The sequence below is a fragment of the Juglans microcarpa x Juglans regia genome, chromosome 3D (assembly GCF_004785595.1).
Source record: "Juglans microcarpa x Juglans regia isolate MS1-56 chromosome 3D, Jm3101_v1.0, whole genome shotgun sequence".
Lineage (NCBI taxonomy): Eukaryota > Viridiplantae > Streptophyta > Magnoliopsida > Fagales > Juglandaceae > Juglans > Juglans microcarpa x Juglans regia.
Window position 1 is genome coordinate 20179078 of NC_054598.1, and position 24930 is coordinate 20204007.

The 24930-nt window shown below is 35.4% G+C and overlaps 1 protein-coding gene across 6 annotated transcripts in view; it reads right to left on the reverse strand.

The window, feature by feature from the left end:
• Positions 1-12931: 12931 nt before the first annotated feature.
• Positions 12932-24930, reverse strand: part of LOC121254650 (alanine--tRNA ligase-like) — a 37130-nt gene continuing 25131 nt past the window's right edge. For 3 of the 6 annotated variants that reach the window (XM_041154769.1, XM_041154771.1, XM_041154768.1), the window contains exons 11-24: positions 23475-23525; positions 23312-23407; positions 23023-23124; positions 20729-20851; positions 19772-19915; positions 19610-19681; positions 19439-19514; positions 19219-19361; positions 19015-19123; positions 18742-18929; positions 17317-17406; positions 17006-17185; positions 16469-16642; positions 13190-13483 (exon numbers count right to left, since the gene is read on the reverse strand). In XM_041154769.1, coding sequence (XP_041010703.1) covers positions 13412-13483; positions 16469-16642; positions 17006-17185; positions 17317-17406; positions 18742-18929; positions 19015-19123; positions 19219-19361; positions 19439-19514; positions 19610-19681; positions 19772-19915; positions 20729-20851; positions 23023-23124; positions 23312-23407; positions 23475-23525 — 1620 coding nt within the window. In that variant the 3' untranslated portion in view covers positions 13190-13411. Of the gene's footprint in view, positions 13119-13189; positions 13484-16468; positions 16643-17005; positions 17186-17316; positions 17407-18741; positions 18930-19014; positions 19124-19218; positions 19362-19438; positions 19515-19609; positions 19682-19771; positions 19916-20728; positions 20852-23022; positions 23125-23311; positions 23408-23474; positions 23526-24930 lie in introns of those variants that run through there. The other 3 variants (XR_005938685.1, XR_005938684.1, XM_041154770.1) reach the window with 3 other exon arrangements.

Consider the following 24930-nt stretch of genomic DNA (forward strand, 5'->3'; position numbering starts at 1 on the left):
GATGCGACGCCAGCTACCTCACCCATGGAACGCAGAGTACCTACGAATGTACTACGTTTAAAGGAAAGATATGTAGTTTTCTTTCATTTCATTTGTTGATTTATGTAAGAATATCATTTTCAAAAAATGCTGGCACGTTTTGTTTTGTTCCTTTTAACTTTTCAATAAGTATCCAAGGTTAAAAACTTAAAGGTCCCACGAACCTAAAAACTTAAAGGTTAAAATGGTTGAGGAACTCTCTCGTTAACACCTTTGTCAGAAGGCGACGTGGTCGAGGAACTCTCCCACGAGCCTAAGTTTAAAACGGTTGAGGAACTCTCCCGTTAACACCTTCCTCGCTAGAAGGCAACGTGGTCGAGAAACTCTCCCATGGCCCTAAAAACTTAAAGGTTAAAATGGTCGAAGAACTCTCCCGTTAACACCTTTTCGCCAGATGGTGGTGTGGTCGAGGAACTCTCCCCCGAACTTAAAAAGTTAGAGGTTAAAACGGTTGAGGAAATCTCCCGTTAACACCTTCTCGCCAGAAGGCGACGTGGTCGAGAAACTCTCCCACGAGCCTAAAAACTTAAAGGTTAAAACGGTTGAGGAACTCTCTCGTTAACACCTTTACGCCAGAAGACAATGTGGTCGAGGAACTCTCCCACAATGCTAAAAACTTAAAGGTTAAAACGGTCGAGTAACTCTCCCGTTAACACCTTCTTGCCAGAGGGCAGCGTGGTCGAGGAACTCTCCCACGAAATTAAAAACTTAAGGTTAAAACGGCTGAGGAAATCTCTCGTTAACACCTTCTCGCCCGAAGGCGACATGGTCGAGGAACTCTCCCACGAGCCTAAAAACTTAAAAGTTAAAATGGTCGAGGAACTCTACCGTTAACACCTTTTTGCCAGAATGCGGCATGGTTGAGGAACTCTCACACGAACGTAAAAGCTTAAAGGTTAAAACAGTTGAGGAAATCTCTCGTTAACACCTTCTCGCCAGAAGGCGACGTGGTCAAGGAACTTTTCCACGAGCCTAAAAACTTAAAGGTTAAAATAGTTGATAAACTCTCCTGTTAACACTTTCTTGCCAGAAGGTGACGTGGTCGAGGAACTCTCCCACAACCCTAAAAACTTATAAGTTAAAATGATTGAGGAACTCTTTTGTTAACACCTTCTCGCCAGAAGGCGACGTGGTTGAGGAACTCTCTCCCTAGCCCCAAAGGGTTAGAGGAGGTCAAGAAAAATTCCTACCGATGGGAGACGTTACACTTGCAATCAAGAAAAATATAAGGCTAATACATAAGGTATGAATAGCATGGGTTGATATCATGATGCAGAAGCAGCAATGGATACTTCACAGCCAATAAAGAAAGTTCAAAAGCCTAAAAAACAGCTTGCAAAGGTTAAAAAAAATGTCTTTCGAAATTCAGTCATTTACAAGGCTTTAAAAAAATTCAATCAAAAGTAAATCCGGAGGGGAATGAGAAAGCTCCAAGCTAAGCAGGCAACAGGATGGACGGCAAAAAGCGTCAGGCATCTCAGCCCGACCAAGGGAGCCACAGAAACAAAGGGCAACCTCACTAGCTCGAATAGACTTCCATTCCAAGGTATGCAAATTCGTTGTGGGTTCCCGAAAAAGGAGCTCACGAAGCTGTTTTACCCCCAACTTGAAGCCTATACCCCAGGCTCGTAATCGAATCTTGGGGGCAGCAGCCAGCTGGGGAAGGACCCTATTAAGATCATTCTGAGAACTCTCCAAGGCAGATCCTGTTCTTTCACAATTGCTACCACCTCCCAACGGTAGTGGTCAGCATTCCCAGGAGAAGTTGCCAGCTCATCCTGGAGTGAAGCAACTTGGGCATGAAGGGTGGCCAACTCGTCGGCCAGTTGGTACTTCTCACCCTCCAAATGCATCCAATCATCCACAAGGTCAGCAACAAGATGATCAATCCCCTAAAAAAAATAGAGAGAAAGAAACGATCAAAAATATGTCTTTGGAATTATTAACCAAAGCGTTAGAGACAACGTAACAATATAGGCACAAAGCACTGCGAAGCTATTGAGCAAAAGCATTGATGACCTCTGCTCAGCGAGTGGGTAAGGAGGTCGAGGAAGCCACCGGATGGGAGCTAGAGGAACCACTCGATTTGATGGCCGACGAAGAAACATTTGAAAAATCCCTCTGGGAAAGGTAGCTTCAGTGGCGATAAACAAATGGCGGCAAACAGGCGGTTCAACAGGAAGGCCCGAGCTTTTCATTAGCTTCCCCATCTCACTAGTTTCATCCCGACGGGGTACAACCTGATCAATCCAGCTGCTAACAACCAATCTACCTCCTCTGTGATTGCTTCAAACTTCTCTGTACTAAAGTTTCTCTTCTTTTGTTTTACTAGGCGTAACTTTGGGTCTACGTTCAGCTCATGTTCGATAACTTCCTCTCCTATCCCGGGCATATCCTTATGACTCCATGTGAATACATCTTTATGGTCTATATGGAAATCTATCAGTTGCTGTCTTTCTTCTTGTGCCAATTTTGTCCCGATCTTCACATGGCTTTTGGGATGGTTCACCTCATGGGTGACCAGCTTTAGAGGTTCATCTGCCTCACCATGCTTTAGGGTATCTTCATCCCTAGTCTCTAACTCCGTCGCCATTACTTGTGGTCCCAGCGGGAGGATCGAATGCTTTTCGGAATCCACCATACTGACCTCCCTTTACCCTTGTCTGAGCTTCTGCACATAACATTCTCTGGCCAAAACCAGCTCACCTCGTACTTCGCCTATTCCTCTTGGTCCGTGTACCTCGCCTTTTGCGAACTTCATTTTTAGATGATAGGTCGAGGTAATGGCCTTTAATGCATTCAACGTGGGCCACCCAATGGTCGCATTATATGCCGACCGAGTTCTCACTACTAAAAACTCAATCATTGTCGTGGTGACATAAGGGTCTGTGCCTACAGATATTGGAAATGTAATAGACCCCATTGGTTGCACCGCATCTCCAGCGAACCCTTTCAGTGTAGTTGGTGTTGGTTTCAACTGTTCTTCGCCAATCCCCATTTTGCCGAAAGCATCCTAGAACAAGATATCCGCCAAACTTTCATTATCAATTAGTATTCTCTTGGTAGTAAAATTTGCCACCAACATTGTTATCACCAAAGCATCATCATGGGGGTAAACAACCCCTTGGCAATCTTCCTCTTCAAAGGATATCATGGGGATCCTTGTACTCAGGACTGTTTGTTGGGCCTCTCTATGTTATAGATTTCTTCATATCTTACCCACCTTGCATAGGTCTTTCTCCCTAAGTAAGTTGGGGCAAATCTGGAGTAACCCCACCCGAAGTTGTTGAGGCAAGGGAACTAGGCACCGCAATTAACTCTTGAGCACTCCCCTCCTCGCCCCCATCCAATCGGGGTAGATCCGAAGGAGCGCCAGAAGGCACAAAAACGATTCGTCAAGGCGAGGTCAGTAGAGGCGTAGAAGCTTCAAAGGGCAGGAAGCTCGCAGGAGTAGAAGGTGATGTCATAAGGAGGACGAGATTCAAAATAAGAATTCCTCTTCCATGGGAGTATCATCACATTGCTGTTGGGAATCATCAATTGGAGCAGTCGAAGGTTGCACAGCAGTTTCGACGACCGCCTCTGCAGCTTGTATGCTATCAAGGTCTTCCTCGGCCTACAACTTGTCGTCATCCAAGGAAAGAGATAGTGGATCCATAGAGGCAATCATAACGCTTAGTCTCTCCTGAGAAGTGGCTACCTTGGTGCTCCCACCTTTTTGGGAGGCAATTTTACTCTGCAAATCCTGAGGAGAACTCAACTTGGCCTTGCTCTGTTATTTAGGAAGTACCAATTTTGTATCTCCGCTCGCCGTCGAGGGAAGAAGAGAACCACCTTTGGATGAAGTGGACTCATCGGAGCGAGGTGAGACACGAGCCTTTTTAACATTTCTTTGCTTCTTCCCGCCTTCACAAGGACGTTTCTTCTTGATGGCCTTTTCCTGCACTATTTGTCTCCATCTCTACCCTATCAGCCTGATTAAGTGTCACATCCATGCCTGACGGCCCATTATGTGACTTAAGAGTCTCATTTTCCTTAGATAAGGAATCCATATCCGTGGTAAGTTTCTTTATCATTTCCTCCATTTCCGCGATCTTCTCCTCCATGTTTTGTGAAGTTTCTCCTTGATCTCTAGTTGCTTGAAACCGAGTAGTGATGGGCATGTGAAAAGCACGCAACGTGTGAGACTTAAAGAATCCAACAGGCGGCGCCAACTGTTATGGACGTATTTCACCGCCACCACCTCACGATCACCTGAAACCAAAGTGTAGAGAGCTCAGGGGTCCAAGGGTATGCCTCCAATGCCTAAGTTAGTAATCTGAGGATAATAATAATAACAACAATCATTCGATCCCTTTACTTACCTGGGTTTTTCCTTTATATAGTCCTGTAATCTATCTTTTTTCTCTAACGGGTAGTAGTTATCTTTTATTCAAATTCAAATTTAGAGATGATGATTCTTCTCTTAGCAAGTTCGAATAATAACCTTTTTTATCTTTTACTATAGGTTGGATAGTTATCCCGTCAGTATTAGCTTATCTAGTCATTATTGGCCTTGGGCTGGTTTCTTTTGTACTGGGCTGGGCTCCTTGGTTACGATATGGGCTTTAGTCGTTGGTAAGGGCCCAGGTCCATCTTAGGGGCTAATCGGTTGGAACATTCTCTCCAGAGTTGATCTTAGATGATTTATAAATAGCAGTGAAAAATAGTAAATAATAAAAAAAATAGAATGTAAATAGTAATGAACTTTTAATAGATAATAATAAAATAGTTTAAGATTAATTTACTAACCAAACATAGCCTAACAAGCTTCGTAATGATCACTTGTTTGGCTGTTGACACATTTTAGTGCTACTAGTAGTAATAAAACGTCCAAGGGACATTTGTCCAATGGAGAGAAAATATATATATATATATATATATATGCTAATTATATATATATATATGAACTATATATAGATAGAAATATAAATAACACAACTGCATTATAAAAAAAAAATTATATTTTGTTACAAATCTATGAATCATATAATAAAAAAATAGTTATAATCTAATTGCAAAAAAAAAAAAAAAAAAAAGAAATGTCAAAGAAAAAAGAATAGTAAATTACAAAGAAAGAAAACAAATAAAATACGCAACAACCATAGTAATATATATGCAAAAGAAGTTTGATATAAATTTACAAAATGTAGTTTGATTTAATTTTAAAGAGGAAGTAAAGTTCATATTGCAACCATAGTAATCAGCATATATTTTTTTTTCTGCAGAATTAATTGATATTAAAATGTATGATGAATGAGGATTTTCATCAGACAATGAACAAAAACCCTCATCAACTTGTTTTTATCTAAACACTATAATAGTAAAAGATTCTGTTAAGAACCCTCATTAACTAATGAAAACCCTCATCATCTAAATTTTCTTTTTTGAAAAGAAGCAAAAATAACGTTATTTTTTATTTTATTGTACAAAATGAATCAAAATTAAAAAGTCAGCAACTCAAGATCAAATTTATATGTAGTACAATTGAAACAATCCAAATTTGTTTCAAATTTGTCATCAATCTAAAGCAATGAAATGCAAAAAAAGACCCCTTGTCTCAAACGTGACGCTCTCATCAGAGATGACTGCAACAAGTGAGGTGTATGAAAACACTCACTTAAACCGGCCTTAAAAAAAAACAGATCTGCAGAATCAAAACACCCACTTAAACTCGCCAAAAAAAAAAAAAGATTTTCTATTATGCATCACCACATCACCACCTAAAAAAAAAATTAGTTTCAAAACTTGAATAAAAACCAAGTGGAATCATCTTTCGCGGCATAGCAAAGGAAAAGAACCCGTATATTTCTTCCACAAACAAACAAATGCTATATGTTATGTGGCAAAAAATCGGAACCCTTAAATGTAAAAACAAAAAATCATATCTTTCATCAAAACTTCCCCAAAAAAATCAAGTCCACAAACATGCACATCCAAACAAAAATCCATATACTTCTTTTCACAAAAACGAAGTGCATCATCAACCACGGAATGAGAACAAAAAAAAAAAAAAAAAAAAAAATGAAGGCCTTAAAGCAACATAAAAAATGTCGCCCCAAAAACCAAATCTAATCAAGACATCAAACACGACACAAAAGATTCTATTAAGAACCCTCATCAACTAATGAAAACCCTTATCATCTAAATTCTCTTTTTTGAGAAGAAGCAAAATAATAAATGTTATTTTTTATTTTATTCTACAAAATGAATCAAAATTAGAAAGTCAGCAACTCAAGATCAAATTTATATGTAGTACAGTTGAAACAATCCAAATTTGTTTTGAATTTGTCATCAATCTAAAGCAATGAAATGCAAACCAAAAAAATTAAATTCATATATCTTTTCTAGAAAGTTTAAACTTTGATCTCAATCTTTCAATTTGAGGAAACAAACCAAAGCGGTGACTTCACAACCCAAATTCCTTCAAAGAACTAAACCAATCAAGTACATAAATTCAAAGAGAAACAAAAACCAACGTGATAACATAAAAAAAAAAAGTGTGAACAACTGAATAAAAAATAAAATGAAGCAAAACCCAAAAATGAAGAAGTTAAAAAATGCATGAAAGAAAAAACCAAACACATAAACTCACAACATGCAAACCCACAATATACACAACCCAAATTCCTTCAAAGAACCAAACAATCAAGTGCATAAATTCAAAGAGAAAAAAAAAGTGTGAACAACTGAATAAAAAAATAAATGAAGTAGAACCCAAAAATGAAGAAGTTAAAAAATGCATGAAAGGAAAAACTAAACACATAAACTCACAACATGCAAACCCCCAAATAACATACAAAATAAAGAAATTGAAAAAACAGAATAAAAAAAATCGAGCACATTTTCAAAACTTGCCTCTAGCTAGCACCAAATTGAATTAGTTGTTTCTTGTTGTAAGCATGAAATGAACTAAGAGATGAACAAACTTCACCTTCACAATAAGCCTTGATTTATTTAAATAAGTTTTTTCTTTCTCTTCCAAAATAAAAAGGAAAAAGGAAAAAAAATCCTGAAATAATAAAGGAAAAAAAACTATAGACAACCCTAGATCAGTAAACCACATAATACAAAAAAAAAACTCAAGCAAAATGTTAAAACCAAATTTAATAGCATGAGAAAAACCTCAAGGGAAAAAAGCTAAAATCCATAAAAAAAAATATACTTTTTCACAAAAAATACAAAAAACTCAGAACATGCAAACGCAGTTTCAAAACTTGCCTCTAGCTAGCAGAAAATAGAATAAAAAATTTATAAAAAAAAAACTCATACAAAATGTTAAAACCAGATTTAACGTCATGAAAAGAAAGATCCAATGTGAAAAGGCTAAAACCCATAAAAATAAATAAATAAAAGGAACAACATATCTGCAAATTCAAAGAGAGAATGTGAAGAAGCCCATGTAAAAAAATCTATTTTTTTACAAAAGAATACAAAAAACAGAGAACATACAAATCCAGAACATAAAAACGAAGATTTAATGACATAAAAAATAAACCTAACTCCAAAAAGCTAAAATCCACAAAAAAATATATTTTTTTACAAAAAATACAAAAAACCCACAACATGCAAACCCAGAACATACAAAGGAGAAACAACCAACAGCCCCACGAGAAAAGTTTATTTTTCCGCAAAAAATATCAAAAACCCACAACATGCACAGACCCATGTAAAATCAACCACACAAAAAAAAAAAACCATAAAAAATGTTAAAACCAGATTTAACATCATGAAAAAAAAGATCCAACGCAGAAAAGCTAAAACCCATAAAAAAAAAAAAAAAAAAGGAACAACATATCTACAAATCCAAAGAGAGAATGCGAAGAAGCCCATTTAAAAAATCTATTTTTTCACAAAAAAAAAATACAAAAAATCGAGAACATACAAATCTAGAACATAAAAAAGAACATTTAACGACATAAAAAAGAAACCTAGCGCCAAAAAGTTAAAACCCACGAAAAAATATATTGTTTCATAAAAATTACAAAAAACCCACAACATACAAACCCGAAAAAAAAATCCAACACGGAAAAGCTTAAACCCATAAAAAAAAAAAAGAAACAACACATCTGCAAATCCAAAGAGAGAATGTGAAGAAGCCCATGTGAAAAATATATTTTTTCACAAGAAAATATAAAAAACCGAGAACATACAAATCCAGGACATAAAAACGAACATTTAACTACATAAAAAAGAAACCTAACGCGAAAAAGTTAAAACCCACGAAAAAAATATATTTTTCACAAAAAATACAAAAAACTCACAACATGCAAACCCAGAACCCAGAACATCGCAACCCAGAGTGCCCAAACTGGAAAAACCCAACAAACCAATGTAAAATTCTCCAACTAATGGCACCCAAAAAAAAAACCAAACTGCACAAAACAAACCTGAAGAAATACCCAGAGAACACAAAATACTAAGAGAAATCCAATACGAAGAAGCCCCTGTAAAAAATCTATTTTTTCACCAAAAAATACAAAAAATTGAGAACATACAAATCCAGAACTTAAAAATGAACATTTATCAACATAAAAAAGAAACCTAATGCCAAAAAGCTAAAACCCACGAAAAAATATATTTTTTCATAAAAAATACAAAAATCCCACAACATGCAAACCCACAACATGCAAATCTGAAGAGAAAAAGCCAACAGCCTAACGAGAAATGTTTACTTTTTTGCAGAAAAGCTAAAAACCCACAACATACACAAACCCATGTAAAATCTAAAGAAACCAATGTAAAATCCCTAAACCAACGGCACCCAAAAAAAAATCCAGAGTGCACAAACCCATGGAAAAACCCAAAAACCTATGTAAAATCTCCAAACTAATGGAACAAAAAAAAAAAAAAACATCAAACTGTACAAAACAAACCTGAAGAAATACCTAGAGAATACAAAACACTAAGAAAATAGAGAACATGTAGAGAAGACGACGCAAAGATGCAGAGAAGATGCGGAGAGAGAGAAAACACTTTGCTTTCAGAGATAAAAGGCAGATAGAGTAGACGCAAAGAAAATAAAAAGACTCGGGAGGGAAAAAAATCTCAAAGACCAAAACACCCTCACTTAAACAGACACAAAATACCAAAACAAAAGGATAAAAAAGACAAAATACAAAAAAAAAAAAGGAGACCACATATACGGAGGACGACAAAAATATTGTTAACGTTATTCTCACTTATTATATATATGGTACAGAAATGCATTCATTGCTGCGGGCTCTTACTCAAGAGATGTGGCATTAAAAAAACTGCATTTTTTTTTTTTTTTTTTTTAGGAAACTGCATCTAAGTTGCTAGTCATCTTCTTTCTTTTTTGCTTTTATGCGGCATGATCAAAATAAAAAATAAAAGGGTAATATTTTAGACAAAGGACTTACACAACAGTAAATCTATAAAATGATATGGTTTGATATAATACGTCAGATTATAAAGTTAATTTTATTGTAAAGTAGATCTAACGGATCTCATAAAACCACATTAATTTGTGAGTTTATTTTGTGTAATCTCTCTTACAAATCTAAAATGAATTTATGATCAGCAAATTAAAATAAGACATTATAAAAATATGAAAATAAGTGTGGTGTCTCAATATAAATCTCTTCTTTTTTTAATTTTATTGATCCAGAATGATTATACTAAAGAGATATTTAAAAAACCACTATAATAAGCATCTCAAGTCAATATACTTCAGCCAAGATCATTTGGACCATATGTCAATGGTCCTAGTTTCTTAAGTCGGAGAACTAGGGTTCAATCTCCCTCCCTCCTGTAATAAAAAAAAGGTCATTATACTTCTAAAATTACGAAAAAAAAGACATGTTATGAGCGAGAAAGCTGGATGAAATGCCACAGACAAAAGAAGAAAGTGCATTCAACCTATAAAATTCCATTACCTTTCAAATTAATTTATATTTACAGTTATTTAACCCATGAATGAATGATGTCATTCAACTCAAATCAAGAAACATTTATAAATGAAATTAGGCAAAAAAAAGTTCACCTTTAAAATAATTAAACTTATGGTTGATTGTTTTGGAAAGTAAAATTTGAAGGATGTTTAAGGAATAGGAACCTTAACGGTCTCTCATGTATTGAAGTGTATTTTAAATAAAAATTAAATGAAAAAAATACTCGTGATGAATTAAAATTCTCTTAATAATTATAATACAAATAATTGAAAAAATAGCTGACATGAGAAAAATAAATGTTTTCAAATCATATTAGTTATAAATATAAAGATAGAAACCGAGTGGTAAATGAAAATATTAGTAAAAAGTCGTGAAATTCTAGCAATAATTAAAAAGACGTTTAAAATAGTATTGAATAATAGAATTAAATGGATAAATGATTATGCGATTGAGTTTTGCTACTCTTTATCTTGCACACAACACACCACACTTATTTTTATTTTTATTTTTATGTTTTTTTATTTTCTTTGCCACCACTCCATTTTTCCTCTTCCAAACCATACCTTCTATGTAGGATCTATGCTACAAATGTTCACTCTTTCGCTTTATTCTCTTCTCTAGCCACGACGTCAGTTGCTCCCAACATGCCCGGCGTCGAATTTGAACTTGTGAATTGGTTGGCAAAGAACGTCAGGGGCACTTTTATAAAGGAGAAGTTGGGTGTGCATGTCTCAAGTAGGCAGGAATTTACACTTGATGATGTTGGTTCAAATGTAGAGCTTAGACGATTTATAACTTTCTTTTGAGAGATGATGTAAAAATTTAGAATAAGTCTGAAGGTTTAAAGAGTCACTAGCTAATGGAAATGAGTTTAATTGCATGGAAAACTAGAAGTTGCATTCTAAATTAATGGAGATTTGTTTGGAGTGTTATATGGGATTTGTCATAATGTGTAGAACGGAAGTTGTAGTGTAAGCCTACTACGGGATTTAGAAGTTGGAAGAACATTAATGATGGAAAGTACTATGGATTTTTGAATTATATTGGAGAAGGGGAGGTAATTTCTCTTATCATAATAATGCTGGGAAATCTTGCGAACATTTATTAAAACTAACATAGCATATTGGAAATGTAATGAATGCACAAAGTTCTGAACAAGTTCTCAACAATTGACTCCGGGTAAAAATATATATCAATGTTGTTCAATGACTTGCATTTCAAGGATGTGCTTTTAGAAGTTATGATTAGACCCTTCATTCAAAAAATAGTGGTACTTTTAAGATACTTAAACTCTTGGCTTCGTATAATGGTAAGGTTGCAAAAGTTGTTTTAGAAAATGCTCCTAAATATTTAAAGTATTCTTCACCCAAAATTCAAAAATATATTTTGGAAGTGTTTGCAAAGAAAGTATGGAATAAAATTCGTGAAGATGTTAGGAATTCTAAATTTTGCATTAATGTTATTGAGGCATGAGATGAGTTTAAGGAAAAAAATGGCTTAAAATTGTTGATAATAATTGTTTTATACAAGAACCTTTTTTTTTAAATTGTACATGTTAAAGATACTACATCAGCATTGATCCAAATAATGAAATATCTGAACTTTTTTATCCTCATCGTCTTGATATTCAAAATATTAATGGACAAACATATGATGGTCGCAATATGCAAGGTTTGTGGAAATGATTGCAATCATTTTTTCTTAAATTTTGCACATATGCACATTCTATGTTAATTGTTTTGTTCATCGATTACAGTTTGCATTAGTTGTTGCATCTAGAGAACAAGTTTTTGTTTAAGATTTTTTTCGCAAATTTGAATTTCATTATCAATGTAGTTGGTGCTTCATGTAAACATCACGATACTACAGGTCGCTCAAGTAACACAAATTGCACATATGCTAGTTATTGATGAATTTGAAAGTAGAAAAGGAGCTAACCAAATTGATACTATCGAATGAGTTGGTGATTCTCGTTGGAGTTTTCATTTTTATTTTATTTACAGTCTACTATGAATATTTGGAGTCACTTGATCGATGTTTGAAGGGTTAATAAAGGAAGTATCCACTTACTCTTAATTGGAGGATGCGAATGCTGCTTATATAAAATAATTAGTTCATTTCAATTTATATTTATTTTATATTTAATGTTGGAAATCATGGGTATTATTGATATTTTTTTTGTCAAATTTTGCAACAAAAGTCTCAAGATATCTTAAATGGCATAAATTTGGTTTCTATTAGAAAAGCACTTAACCAAAAGTTGAGATATGAATGTTGGGACAATTTGCTTGAAAATGTTATCTCCTTCTCCAACCAATTTGATATTGACATTTCAATTTTTGGGGCTCATTGTATAGAAGGACTATATCAACGATGTAACATTACGATAGTGCATCATCATCATTTTGACATATTTAATCCTAATTTAGATTTTCAATTGTGGGAGATTCATAGTAGGTTTGGTGAAGGAGTGACGTAACTTTTAACACTTAGCACAACTTTGGATCCAAATAATGTTTATAAATAATTTGATATTGATGATATATATTACCTTGCCGAGAAGTATTTTCCTTTCGATTTTTTTTTTTTAGAATGAGAGTATAAGGTTTCAATTTAATCATTTTGAAGTTGATGTGTATGAGAAAATTAGTATGAGGTTTCAATTGAATCATTTTGAAGTTGATGTGTATGCCAATTCGAAATTTCAGAATTTTTCATTTAAGAATGGAGAGAAACCCACCAGTTCTCTCCAAGAATATTATGAAGGGAATAAATGATTAAAATAAAATTGTTGTGCTTATTTTATCGTAATTTAAAAGGGAAAAAATTGAAGATTATAAACGGAGATGACTTGAAACCCAATAAGTGGGATGAACAGTGATAATGAAAAGAACATATTATGAGGATGTGGCGTATTAAAAAAAATAATATATCATAAAAAAAAATAAGGTTATTATTGAAGGGAATTAACTCCTGGTCTCCACTGCCATCCAACACAATGATCTGACCCCAGGCTGGAAAACATTCCCCTCCATCAGTGACAGTAATAATAATAAATATCTATTACAAAAAAAAAAAGAAGAAGAAGGAATTTGAGATATTGGAAATTGTCGAACTGTTATGTTAGATATAATAAGTAGGTTGTATGGAGACAGTCACTTCTTTTGTGGTACCATATTTGACAGCACTTGAAGATAGGGATCAATTGGGTATTTCTCTAAGAGGAATGGTGGCAAAAGCGAATTATAACACTTGATAAAATGCATTTTCTTTTAGGAGTAAAATTGATCTTTTAAGCAAAGCGACATATCAACCTTAATTGTGGCTTCAAGAATCATTTAGTTGTGAGTGCTAAAAATCTCATTTAGCTGGAATGAGGCCATGCTTTCCTCCATGGGAAACAGACTTCGCATGATATATCATTTCAACTTCATTGATGCAAATGTTGTTGCCAAATTGATTGCCTCATCTACACGTGATGCATCTGTTCCCTGGAATTAACAAGTACATAAAAAGAATTAGAAAAAGATAAAGGGAAAAAAAATGAAAGAAGCTAAATGCAAAGACTAAAGACTAACAGATAGATGGTTTTTCCTCACTTTAGCAGACATTTTGTGGACTTTTTCCATTTGATTGATTCTTTCGTTTTAGCTTCTCATTTTTTTTTTTTTTTTTTTATTCCTTTCCTTTTGTTAGGTAACTAAGAGATGGAACTTATCTCAATTAAGATTAAGGTCTCGTTTGGAGAATGGGAAGAAATGAGAAATCTGTGAATATTAGTGAAATAGTTTGAGTTTAGATGTTTTATAGGATTTTGAAAAATAAGAGAAAAAAAGTTGAATAAAAATATTATAAAGTTAAAATATTGTTAGAATATAATTTTTTTAATATTATTTTTGTTTTATAATTTGAAAATGTTGAATTATTTTGTGTTTATTTGAGAGTTTAGAAAAGTGTAATGATTAGATAATGATTAAATGAAAATTTGAAATTGAAAAGTATTAGAGCACTGGCATTGGACTAACCAAATGCTAGTGAAGCAAAAAATATGGCTAGTTTTTTATTAAATCGGCTGCATTGGACTAGCTAAAGTCCTTCAAGTAAGACAATGAGCTACAGTAAATCCAAACCTTTTTCTATCTTTGGCTAGACAGTGTTCATAGCCAAAACACATTTTATTCCAAAATATTGTATCTCCAACTATTTTTTTTTATTCCCACCGGGTGCCTAGGAACAATGTCCCGACTAATCCCAAGATTGCACAATCACACATAAAATACAAGATACTCATTCTTCCCCTATTTTAATTTTCTATTCAACTAAATAAAGTAAGGAATTTCATGTTTATCTTTCAATTTTTCTATTTATCTCCTTTAATTTTTGTATTAGTTATGGATGCTTTGAGTTGTATGATTGAAGCGGCTGTGGAAAAGAGATTTTTGTTGGGATTTATGGTGTGATGAGTCTCGGGGCAGCATTACTGTTTCTCATTTACATTGATTAAGAGCACGTTGTCTAATCTTCCTACATATTTCATTTCTCTTTTTCCTTTGCCTTCAGGGTGGCTATAGGATTAGAGAGGATTTTCGGAATTTCTTGTGGGATGGTAATGGGGAGGAAAGAAAGTTTCATTTGGTGAGTTGGAATAAAGTTTGTCTTCCAGTTGCTCGTGGAGGTTTGGGTGTGTGGAATTTAAAGCTTTTCAACAAAACTCTTCTTGGGAAATGGCTTTGGAGGTATATTAATGAGAGGAATGCTTTATGGAGACATTGTGGATGTTAAATATGGGAGGATGTGGGGGAGTTGGTGTACGTATGAAGTAAGAGAGGTGTATGGGGGTGGGTTTGTGGAAAGCCATTCGGATGGGATGGGGGTATTTCGTCAAAAATATTAAATTTAAAGTGGGGGAAGGAACAGATTTATTTTTGGCATGATACTTGGTGTGGGGATTCAGCTCTTAAATATTTGTATCCTAATCTTTTTAGGATTGCTAGAAATAAAGGGGCCACAGTGGCTGATTCTTATTATTTTTCTAATAATATGTTTCATTGGACCGTGGAATTGCGCAGGATTGGGAAGTGAAATTTCTGATTTCTTTGGAAGATAATATGATATGAAGTTTGACCAGAACAGGGAGGATTGTCTGATGTGGGTGCCAGCAGAAAATTCCAGATTCTCTGTGAGTTCTTTTTACAAGATGTTAACCAGTCATGGCATTAAATATTAGGAAAAGTCTTCTTGCATGCGAGTTTGCGTACCAAATCGTATACCAATACTGACATGTAAGACGTCCATATAATGAAACGGTGAGAATTGAAGACGAAAATAATTTTCATGAGATAGAAGACTTTTTATTCTCTCAAAATTTTTTATTTTTCTTTTCAATAAAAAAAGTCATGTTAGCATCGGTATGCAATTTGGTGCGCCAAACCACTTGTACCTAGCAAGGCTCTAAAGATTATCCCTGGAAATGCATTTGGAGAGCTAAGGTGCCTAGTAAAGTTGCATTTTTCTGTTGGTTGCTGTCTCTTGGGAAAATATTAACCACAGATAATTTTTGGATAGAGGTTTATTGGAGGTTGATTGGTGTTATATGTGTAAGAAGGATGGAGAATCTGTTGACCATCTTCTCCTTCATTGTGAGGTGGCGACTATGCTGTGGGATGGGATTTTTGCTAGGGTGGGTATTGCTTGGGTGATGCCTATGCATGTGGTGGACTTCTTTACTTGCTAGCAGGGTCTTCGGAGGAGTAGAAGCAGTGAAGTAGCGTGGAGGATGATCCCCTTGTGCTTGATCTGGTGCCTTTGGTTGGAGAGGAAAGGCAGGTGCTTTGAAGACAGTGAACGTTCTATGGGGGAACTTAGGGAGTTTTTCTTTTGTACTTTTAAGTTTTTGGGAGAAGAATCTAATTCGTAATGGGAATATTTGTAATGTGTTGTTTTAGTTGTGTTCTATACTAGCTTGTATTTTGGTGTACTCATTTGTATACATCTTGTATACTTGGGCTATGCCTATTTACTTAGAATAAATTCTCTTATTAATTATTAAAAAAAAAAAAAAAAAAAAAGATATCTATTTACCAAACACAAGGAGAAAAAATTAATATATGTTTAATGTTATCATATTTTCGTACGAGAATAAATTAGTTAGAATCGGTTCAAATTGAACTAAAATCAGTTAGAATCGGTCTGAATTGGCCGATCCAACTGGTTCCGTGAACTATTTAAAAAATGCGTTAAAATCTTTTCAACTTTCAACTTGTTCAAATTGAATCAGCTAAATCAATCTGAATCGAACCGGTCTTTCGAGCAATGGCTCAGACCCAAGCTTCAAAACCTTGCCCCTCATAAGCTTAGGACTATATCGTTCTAGGGATTCATGCAAGGTTCCATTGTGACGGAAAAAAAAAAAAAAAAAAAAGAAGTTATTCCATTCGAATTTAACATTTGAAGGCAGCCATGTGAAAATTACTAACCTGGCCCGATGCAAGACCACCTTTCCCTTTACCGCATCGTCCTTTTAGAGGCCCTAAAGCTTCAGTCAACCATTCTGACACCTCCAAACCCTTATCTCCTTTCTCTGGCACCCCAGCACACACCACTGCCTTATTGGTGGTTCCATCCGTACTGAAAACCATACCAGATATCCCCTGTCCATCCATCACAACAATCTCAATATTTTATGCTCGAGTTAACAATAATGTATAAGAATCTGTGAGACATACTTTAAAGGGTATAATTCCTAGCGTATGACATCCAAAACAAAAATCCATCATCTTGAACTAGACCACCAAGAAAAGGATCCATCACCATGAGAAACTAAAATAAACAGTTTCTTGAAAGATGTGAAATGCCTTCTCACTATAAATAAGACTACTATTCCTGAATTTCCGAATTCAAAGTGATAAATTTATGCATCCCCCGGTCTGAATGAAAAATAAATAATATCTGCTACCCAAGTCATAGAACAGCCTGACAGACCCCAAAAAATCAGCAAAGTGAACAGTAATGACCTGTTCCAAGACTTTCAGAACTGCTTCGCGTACTGCAGCTGCATCCAATCCAACGTCAACACGGGATATACAGAACGCCTTCCCATTGGAAGCAGCAACTTCAGCTGCCTCGGTTGTGACCTTGACAGCTTTCTGTACATTCTCTTCAGCAATCTTCTTTTGCAGTTTTCTCACTTGATTCTATAAGTACACAACATTTCAGAACATAGGGGTGACCATTAATATAAGCAAATCAGGAGCAGTTAAAAAAACAACCAGGCAAAATGGTGATAAATTTAATGAACCGGTAACATGTCAGCACACTGCAATACCTGAAGTACGGAAATTTTTGCCCTGATATCTGCTTTTCTGGCTGCTGGAATAGGTGCTGAGTCCACACGACTTTTCAAAGAAGCTACTGTCTGCAAAGAGGAAAATCAGATTGTGTCAAGCGGATAGCAGAATATATGCACACACATAATATGCATTACTCCATGGGATAAGAAATGTTGCGAAAAAGAATGAAGTTCCAAAAAAGCATTGTCCTAAATCGTATTCGAAGTCCCTAGTGTTAGTCAAAGCACCAATGGAATGTAAGCTTTATCAAAGCACCTCATGACTGGGAAGTAAATGCCTTTACCGCATTCATTAGTCTGTTGTATTCCACCAGATCAAGAGAAGGGAAAGGCCTTTATCGCATTCATTTAAGGCCCCTTCCAAGAAAGGGTTGACTGTCCGTATTCCTAATGATAACAAGCCCTTTCCTTAGATGAGCATTTGCCAGACTAAGGTCCATTCGAGAGTGTCGTTTTTTCCTTGAACAGCCTTTCTAGGCAATATTCTCACAATCTATAATCTAAAGAAACCACAAGAAGAGTGCTTGGTGTCTCTTAATAAGATGAGTCTAGAGTCTTTTGATCATCTTTTACTCCATAATGAGATTGCTAGTGCACTGCCTTCTTCAAACGGGTGGACTTGACTTGGGGAATGCGTAGAGGGATAGTGGATTTCTTTGGTGCTTGGAAAGGGTTCAACCGGTCTAAAATTCTTAGACCTGGAGGAAGCATACCACCAAGATCAAGGCCTTTACCACTTGAGCCAACCTCTAGGGGTTAGAAATGACAAATTTTAAGCATCGAGAACAAGCAGCAGCTCAAAACTCTCCTTTTCAATACCCTCTTCCTATGGACAGAGTATATAAACTTTGATGAGCTTAGGTTATGTTACTTTCTTGTATCTCTCTCCCCTTTTTTTTCACTTCCTGTGTATTTGGGTCGCACCTGCACTTTTTAATGAAATTTATACTCACCAAATAAAAAAAGATGGCAACACAAAATCCTAACACAACACTAATTATAAGAAACCATTATATCATCATCTAGTTTCCCGATATAAAGGTCATATGTCTGGTCTAACTTGCAGTTTTTTCTTGCACTTTGGAGATGGTTGACAAACGTGGAAACATGGCTGGCAACTATTATATATTGGTTTTCATATAAGATTGAAAAATATTTGCATTATCAAATTGATAATAAGATGTCTCAGAAATGTGCATCCAACACATGCTCATGATAAAGTGGTACTTATATGATAAAAGAGGAACTGAGACGTCCCGATTAAAAATAATAAGATGATGCTGAGACAAGATTCTGCGCACTGAAAAGGCTAAAAGTGAGCCAAGAAGACTGAGCACCTATACCTGTCAGCACCAAACCAGGAAAAAAAAAAAAAAAAAAAAAGAAGAAAAAATAACAAACCTTTTCCAGCTTGCTCGCTTCTATCGTTGATGCATCATATACTTCCTTCTCAAGTAAGTTTGCTAACTCTATTGCATTAGAAGCAGTTACAGTTGTGACAGCAGTAATCCTCCGTACTCCCTTGGCAATTCCCTCCTCGGATAAAAGGGCAAATACCTTAGCTTCCCGTGTATTTGATATATGTGTCCCTAAATGTATGTATCCAAGAGACATTCAATACAACATTCAGAGAAAGGACGTAAAAAAGGGCACACATAATTTACAGGACTTGACCTCCACAGAGTTCTGCAGAAATCGATAGCCATTCATTGTTCTCTGGTTCAGACAGAAGGTCCTCAACCTTTCGTCCGATTGCCACAACTCTAACTGGATCAGGATACACCTACAGCATAAAGACAAAATTATGCAAGAGTTTAGCACTCAAAGCATACAATGGCCCAGTTGAGAAGACAATGATGACAAACTGAAGCAGCATACTTCACCAAAAACAGCTCGCAAACCATTTATACGTTTGGCTTCAGAAAGAGTTGCCTCCTTAGCAAACACGTCTAATTCAGCTTTTATTTGATCATTCACAATTGACTCAATCTTTCTCAAATGATCAGGATCTACAGGCTTGCCTATCAAAATTCAGCTGCATGTTAAAGCGATTCAGTACCCTCAAAATAACCCAATCTCCAAGTCCAATAAAGCTTACCATGTGAAAAGTCAAATCTTAATTTTTCAGGAAGAACAATAGAACCCTTCTGGTCAACATGATTTCCAAGCACCTCCTGCACTCATATTACAAATTATTTAAAGTCCAAGCACAATAGGATTAACAACCATAACTTTGCAAGTTCATGACCATTAGCAATGTCATGCATACCCTGAGAGCAAAGTTCAACATGTGAGTACAGGTATGATTAGGGGCAATGAGCTTACGCCTGTCGTAGTCAACCTGCAGAAATCATTAGAGAACTGGAAAGAGTTAAAAAAGAAAAGAGGACAAGAACAAATAATAATGGTTATAAGATGATGCTAATTTTACCTTACAGATTACTTTGTCACCCAAGGAGAATTTGCCACTCTCTCCAGAAAAAGAACCAATATGAAGAACGAAACCTCCATAAATTTGCACATTACTAACTTGAAATGAGCCACAGGGACCATCCAGTGATCCAGTATCAAAAATCTAGAACCACAAGAACTATATCAATTGCCTAAGCTTAATTAAGAAAAAGAAGCAAAATGGCCAAGATTATTGCATAATTAATAGTCAAGTCTCAGAACCCCATTACATTAAAAAACAAGATGAGGATACGACGTTTCTGCTTATATCCCATCCCTCCTTGATATATATGAATGCCCCTTCATATAACAACCTCCAATATCACAATTATTCTGTCTCCAAATTTATACGTTTATAGGTAGGATTATCACCTTCCTTCTCATTTTTTCTAGATGTATGTGATTAAATCAACTTTCTCCATTTTAATCATCTCTGTGCCATCTTCAGTTTGTCAACAGACCAAATAACTCAGAACTCAAAGCATATATCCTATGTGGCAAACCACATGGGTCAGTATAGTATATTTTTTTTTTTTGATAAGTAGGTCAGTATAATATATTTAACATGAGCATATTTACCCAGCCCTTCCAGTTAGGATTAGGATGGAGGACTTGCCTTCACCTCCCTGAAAAACCAACTATGATCCCTCTATCAACTGATCTAGGTACTTATATCCATTTAAAAACACTGTACAATTAGATACACCTTATATTTTAAGCTTATGTATTACATTCTACTGAGACTCTTCCCCTGCCATCTCTGCCTCAAAAAGCAGCTTTTCTTAGATAGCATCCAAGCCACTTGCGAATCATGCACACATACTAATCTCTTTTTATTTCACCATGTAGCTTTCAACAAGTTGCACAGCTAAAAAAGGTTTAATCAAACCTTGCATTTTCTAAAAATAGGTACCCAATAACCTAAGGCACACAATACCTGACCACCTTGCTCAGCATAGAAACTTGTAGATTCAAGAACTATACCAACTTCACTGCCAGAAACAACACTTTCCAAGAACTGGGAACCAGTGTAAATTGCTCTTATAACACTTTCATGGTCCTGAAATAGCAAATAGAAAAGAAAATAGCATCAATGCAATACGCGGTAATCTGAAACAATATGGGTGAAGTAAATTTAAAATTTATGCACGCGAGAACTTCCTCCAGCTGATTTAGGAACCCTTAATTACTTCGTACAGCACAAATGATATATACCGGTAATAGTTCAATGATTTCAATCCCTTGCATACCAAAAAACTGTTTTTATCATCAGCATAGCTAACCAGTATAAATAGTCAAGCACAAGCATGCCCTTGTACACACTTTTTTCAGGGTAATTGCTAGTGCAATGTCTTCATTGATAGAACAAAGGGAAAAATACATCATACACAACCAGCACTTAGAGCCCTCAATCCATCAGTGAAACAGAAGGATTGACAATCAGAATTGTCAATTGTCAATTCTGCACACTATGCATTTCAATATTAAAAAGCAGAGACATTCTGAGAAAAGAATGTTGTAGAAACTGAATGGAATGCAAAAAACAGAAGGTTCAAAATGCTATTCAATCATTTACATCACACTTTATATAGAAGCCCCTCAAAGAATGCTGTAGTTGCTCAAAATAAGCATAAACTTGACCAATACAACATGAAATGAAGCCTCAGGAAGAGAGAATGTAAAATTAGAATTAAATGCATGCGTCCACACACACAACGAGCCAAACCAGATTAATGCAAGTTGCCCATAGGTTAGAAGATGAAAGATTTTATCCCAGAGAATGGAGGATCATACAAACAATGTTTTTCTTTCTTTTTTTTTTTTTTTTTTTTTGATAAGTAAGAAGTAAGTTTCATTGATATGAATGAAAAATAAGCATTGCCCATGTACACAGGAGTATACAAAAGAAAATGCCTAAATACATTCTAAAAGCACTGCATTAAAGAAAAGAAATCATGCACATTGTTTCCATTAAGGACAATAGCTGAAAACAAAAAAATGTTTTTCTTTTCTCGGTGATCATGTAAACAATTAAATGGGTGGGTGATTGTGCTGCTGTTTGCAGACACACAAGTAGAACACAGAACACGTTTGATACTCGATATCAAATCATATATCATTGAACTTCCTTGACATAGGGTATGAAGAATTATAATGCATTGTTTACACACCCCATATCGATCTCGGGCTTGATAGAGATTTCTTAACTCAAGCGAGATATAAAACGTATCCCGATATTTATTACAGACTCGGATGCAAGGGGGATCCTATGGTAAAAGATGTAAAGCCACCAAGGGAAAGAATTCTGTTTTATTGATTAAATCGACAGTGATACACACTTTTGAGAGCCTTCAAAAGGGACAAACAGCTCTCATAAAATCACTTATTTAAAAAATAGTGTCCAAGAAGCTAACTGTTGGTGTAGGAAACATAATGGAGATCTCTCACTGATAAAACTTCAGTGAGAACAAAGTCATGTTATCCATCAAGTAAAACTTCTGAGAAAGACCATTTCTTAGGAGACAATCTCTCACTCCATGGGTGGCAAATAATTCCCACCCTTTGAAAGTTTGACGTAAACTAAAATCAAGATCTTGCAGAGTAAAAAACCTAGCAACGCAAAGACACCTATGTTCATCTCAAAAGTATTTTTTCCCACTATGAATCTAACCATAAGAATGTGGGAAAAAAAATGCAGCACATAAAAGGTGTAAATAGCCCTTTTCTTCTTTAGTTAGATATGTGCTGACCTGGCTTAGCTTTCTCAAAATTCTATACAAATGAGTTTTCTGCCTTTAATTAGATATGTGTTGACCTGGACTGACCTTTCTCAAACCTCTATACAATGAGGGAGACTAAAACTAAATTATTTGTGCACATAAAATTAGGAATTTTTGTTATCCACCAATTCTTTTTGCTTCAAAACCAAAATAATGAATCTTTCATGTTTGAGTTACAGCAGAAAGTCAACGATCAAAAAAAGGTCCAGGAAAAGAACTTAATGAAGTACAACATCTGGGAGAACATTGATAACATAGCTAATTATGATAAACTAAATCCAAGAACACTAGACTCTTAGCATAGTTATCAGGAAATTATTTCTTCCTTTTCGAAGTTGGAATACTAGTGGTGTTATCAAAACTTCCTTTACAACTCTTATATACACTAATTTTCAAACTCCAGTCTATAACATTCTTACTATCATAATGTTGGTGATATCTGATCACAAACCTTGAACCAAATAAATTTGGAGTTATCATCTGTAGCAGCAATCCCCTTCTTGTGCAATGCTGCAGTAGCATCCGCATCCATGACAATAGCACCACCAGCTTGCTGCCAACAAATACTATTAGAATAAAGTATGAGAAGAATATTAAGCTATCACTCCTTTTAACATGTTCAGTTTAAAAACCATCAGTTCTTTCTTTTTTTGACAAGCTCCAAAGAAGATTAATCCAACAATTTCAGTACACAGTTAAGGACATGCATAAAAATAGAACAGAATGTGCATTCTTCAAACCTTATTTTGAGCATTCCTTGATCTTTCTCTTGCCTCATCCATGGAGTTATTGAAACCCTCAACATCAACAAGTAGGCCCCTTTCTTCAGCCATCAACTGATAAGGAAAACAAATCAGTACACATAGAATATACGTAATTGTACAATTAAAAAACACCTGTCACCTGGGTCAAATCCAACGGGAAGCCATATGTATCCCACAAAACAAATGCATCCTGCAGCAAGAGATCAACTGGGTCACAAACACCCATAACACAGTAAGAAGAAAAACCCTTAAAAGATGCAAATCATTATATTTAGAAAACATTTCAGGTACCCAGGATCTTTTCCATTTTTTTTCAATTTGACTTAATTACGTTAAATTTTCAATGCTAATGCTCTAATGAATGCCTCTCAACATCTGTGGTCAAGCAATTCAAAGCTCCAGAATTCCGTAAAGATAAAACCATACGCGTATCAAGACTTTCTATTATAAGATAAATATGATATGGACAAAAAGATGGTGTTAGCCCCAGTATACAAGAAATAAACACAGATTATACCTAATTGAGAAAAGGGAAAAGTGCTAAAAAACTTGAAAAGTATAAACAGAAGAAGAGACACTACTTTGCACCACTATCTGATGAAAGAAGGTATTCAGGAATCCTAATTTATATTTTCTGTGCACCAAAAAGAAAACATAAAAAAGGTATTCAGGGAAGGATGACTTGAGCTTTAAGGCACCATTTGCATGTTGAGTTGAGTTCTTTATGGATAGTGAATTGAGATTGTGGAGTGAGTTTTGTGGGGCCCGGCTAAGAGGAGTTTAGATGTGTTTGGATGTTAAGATGAGTTTAGATAAATTTATGGGAAGTTGAAAAAGGTTGTGGATCCCACGTGGTAAAGAGGTGTTGAGTTGAAAAAGGTTATGTGTCCCACGTGTAAAGAGATTTTGAATTAAGTAATATTTAGTAATTTAGGAGTTGTATGTTTGGATGTTGGAATAGGTCTAAAACAGAACCCAACTAAGATGAGCTAAGCTCATTCAAAGATCCAAACGAAGCCGACCAACTTTATGTGATCTTCAAATCCATGCCCATTTCTTTCACTCTAAATACAGCAAAGTAAGCACAATGGGTTCATCCTCCACAATATAATGTTTGACAGTTACTAAACTGCATGCTAGTAAATCCACCACTCAAGAACACAACTCAATCTATCCCAAATAGCAGCCTCACAATGCAACAAAGGGGATCCATTGCTTCCCATTCTTACACATGCAACACAACTTAATTACTATAATGCCCCTCTTCCTCACATTATCCAGCGCAAGAACCTTCCCAAAAGTAGTTGTCCATCATGGAGGCCTTATTCCTCAATAAAACTTCTAAGAGAAAGGGGACCAAAAATGAACACACACAGCATTGTAAATGACTTAGTATTGAACACACGTGTACTGAATGGGCCCCAAACCATTGTATCCTCACCATTATGTCTCACCCAACTCAAATGCAACCGATCAAAAAACTTTGAAGAGATTCACCTCCCAATCATTGGCCTCGCAGACAAAATTAACATAGCCATTGAGATAATCCTTGAGAGTCGATAGTAATCCACCACCTAAACATCCCTAGAGTGAGC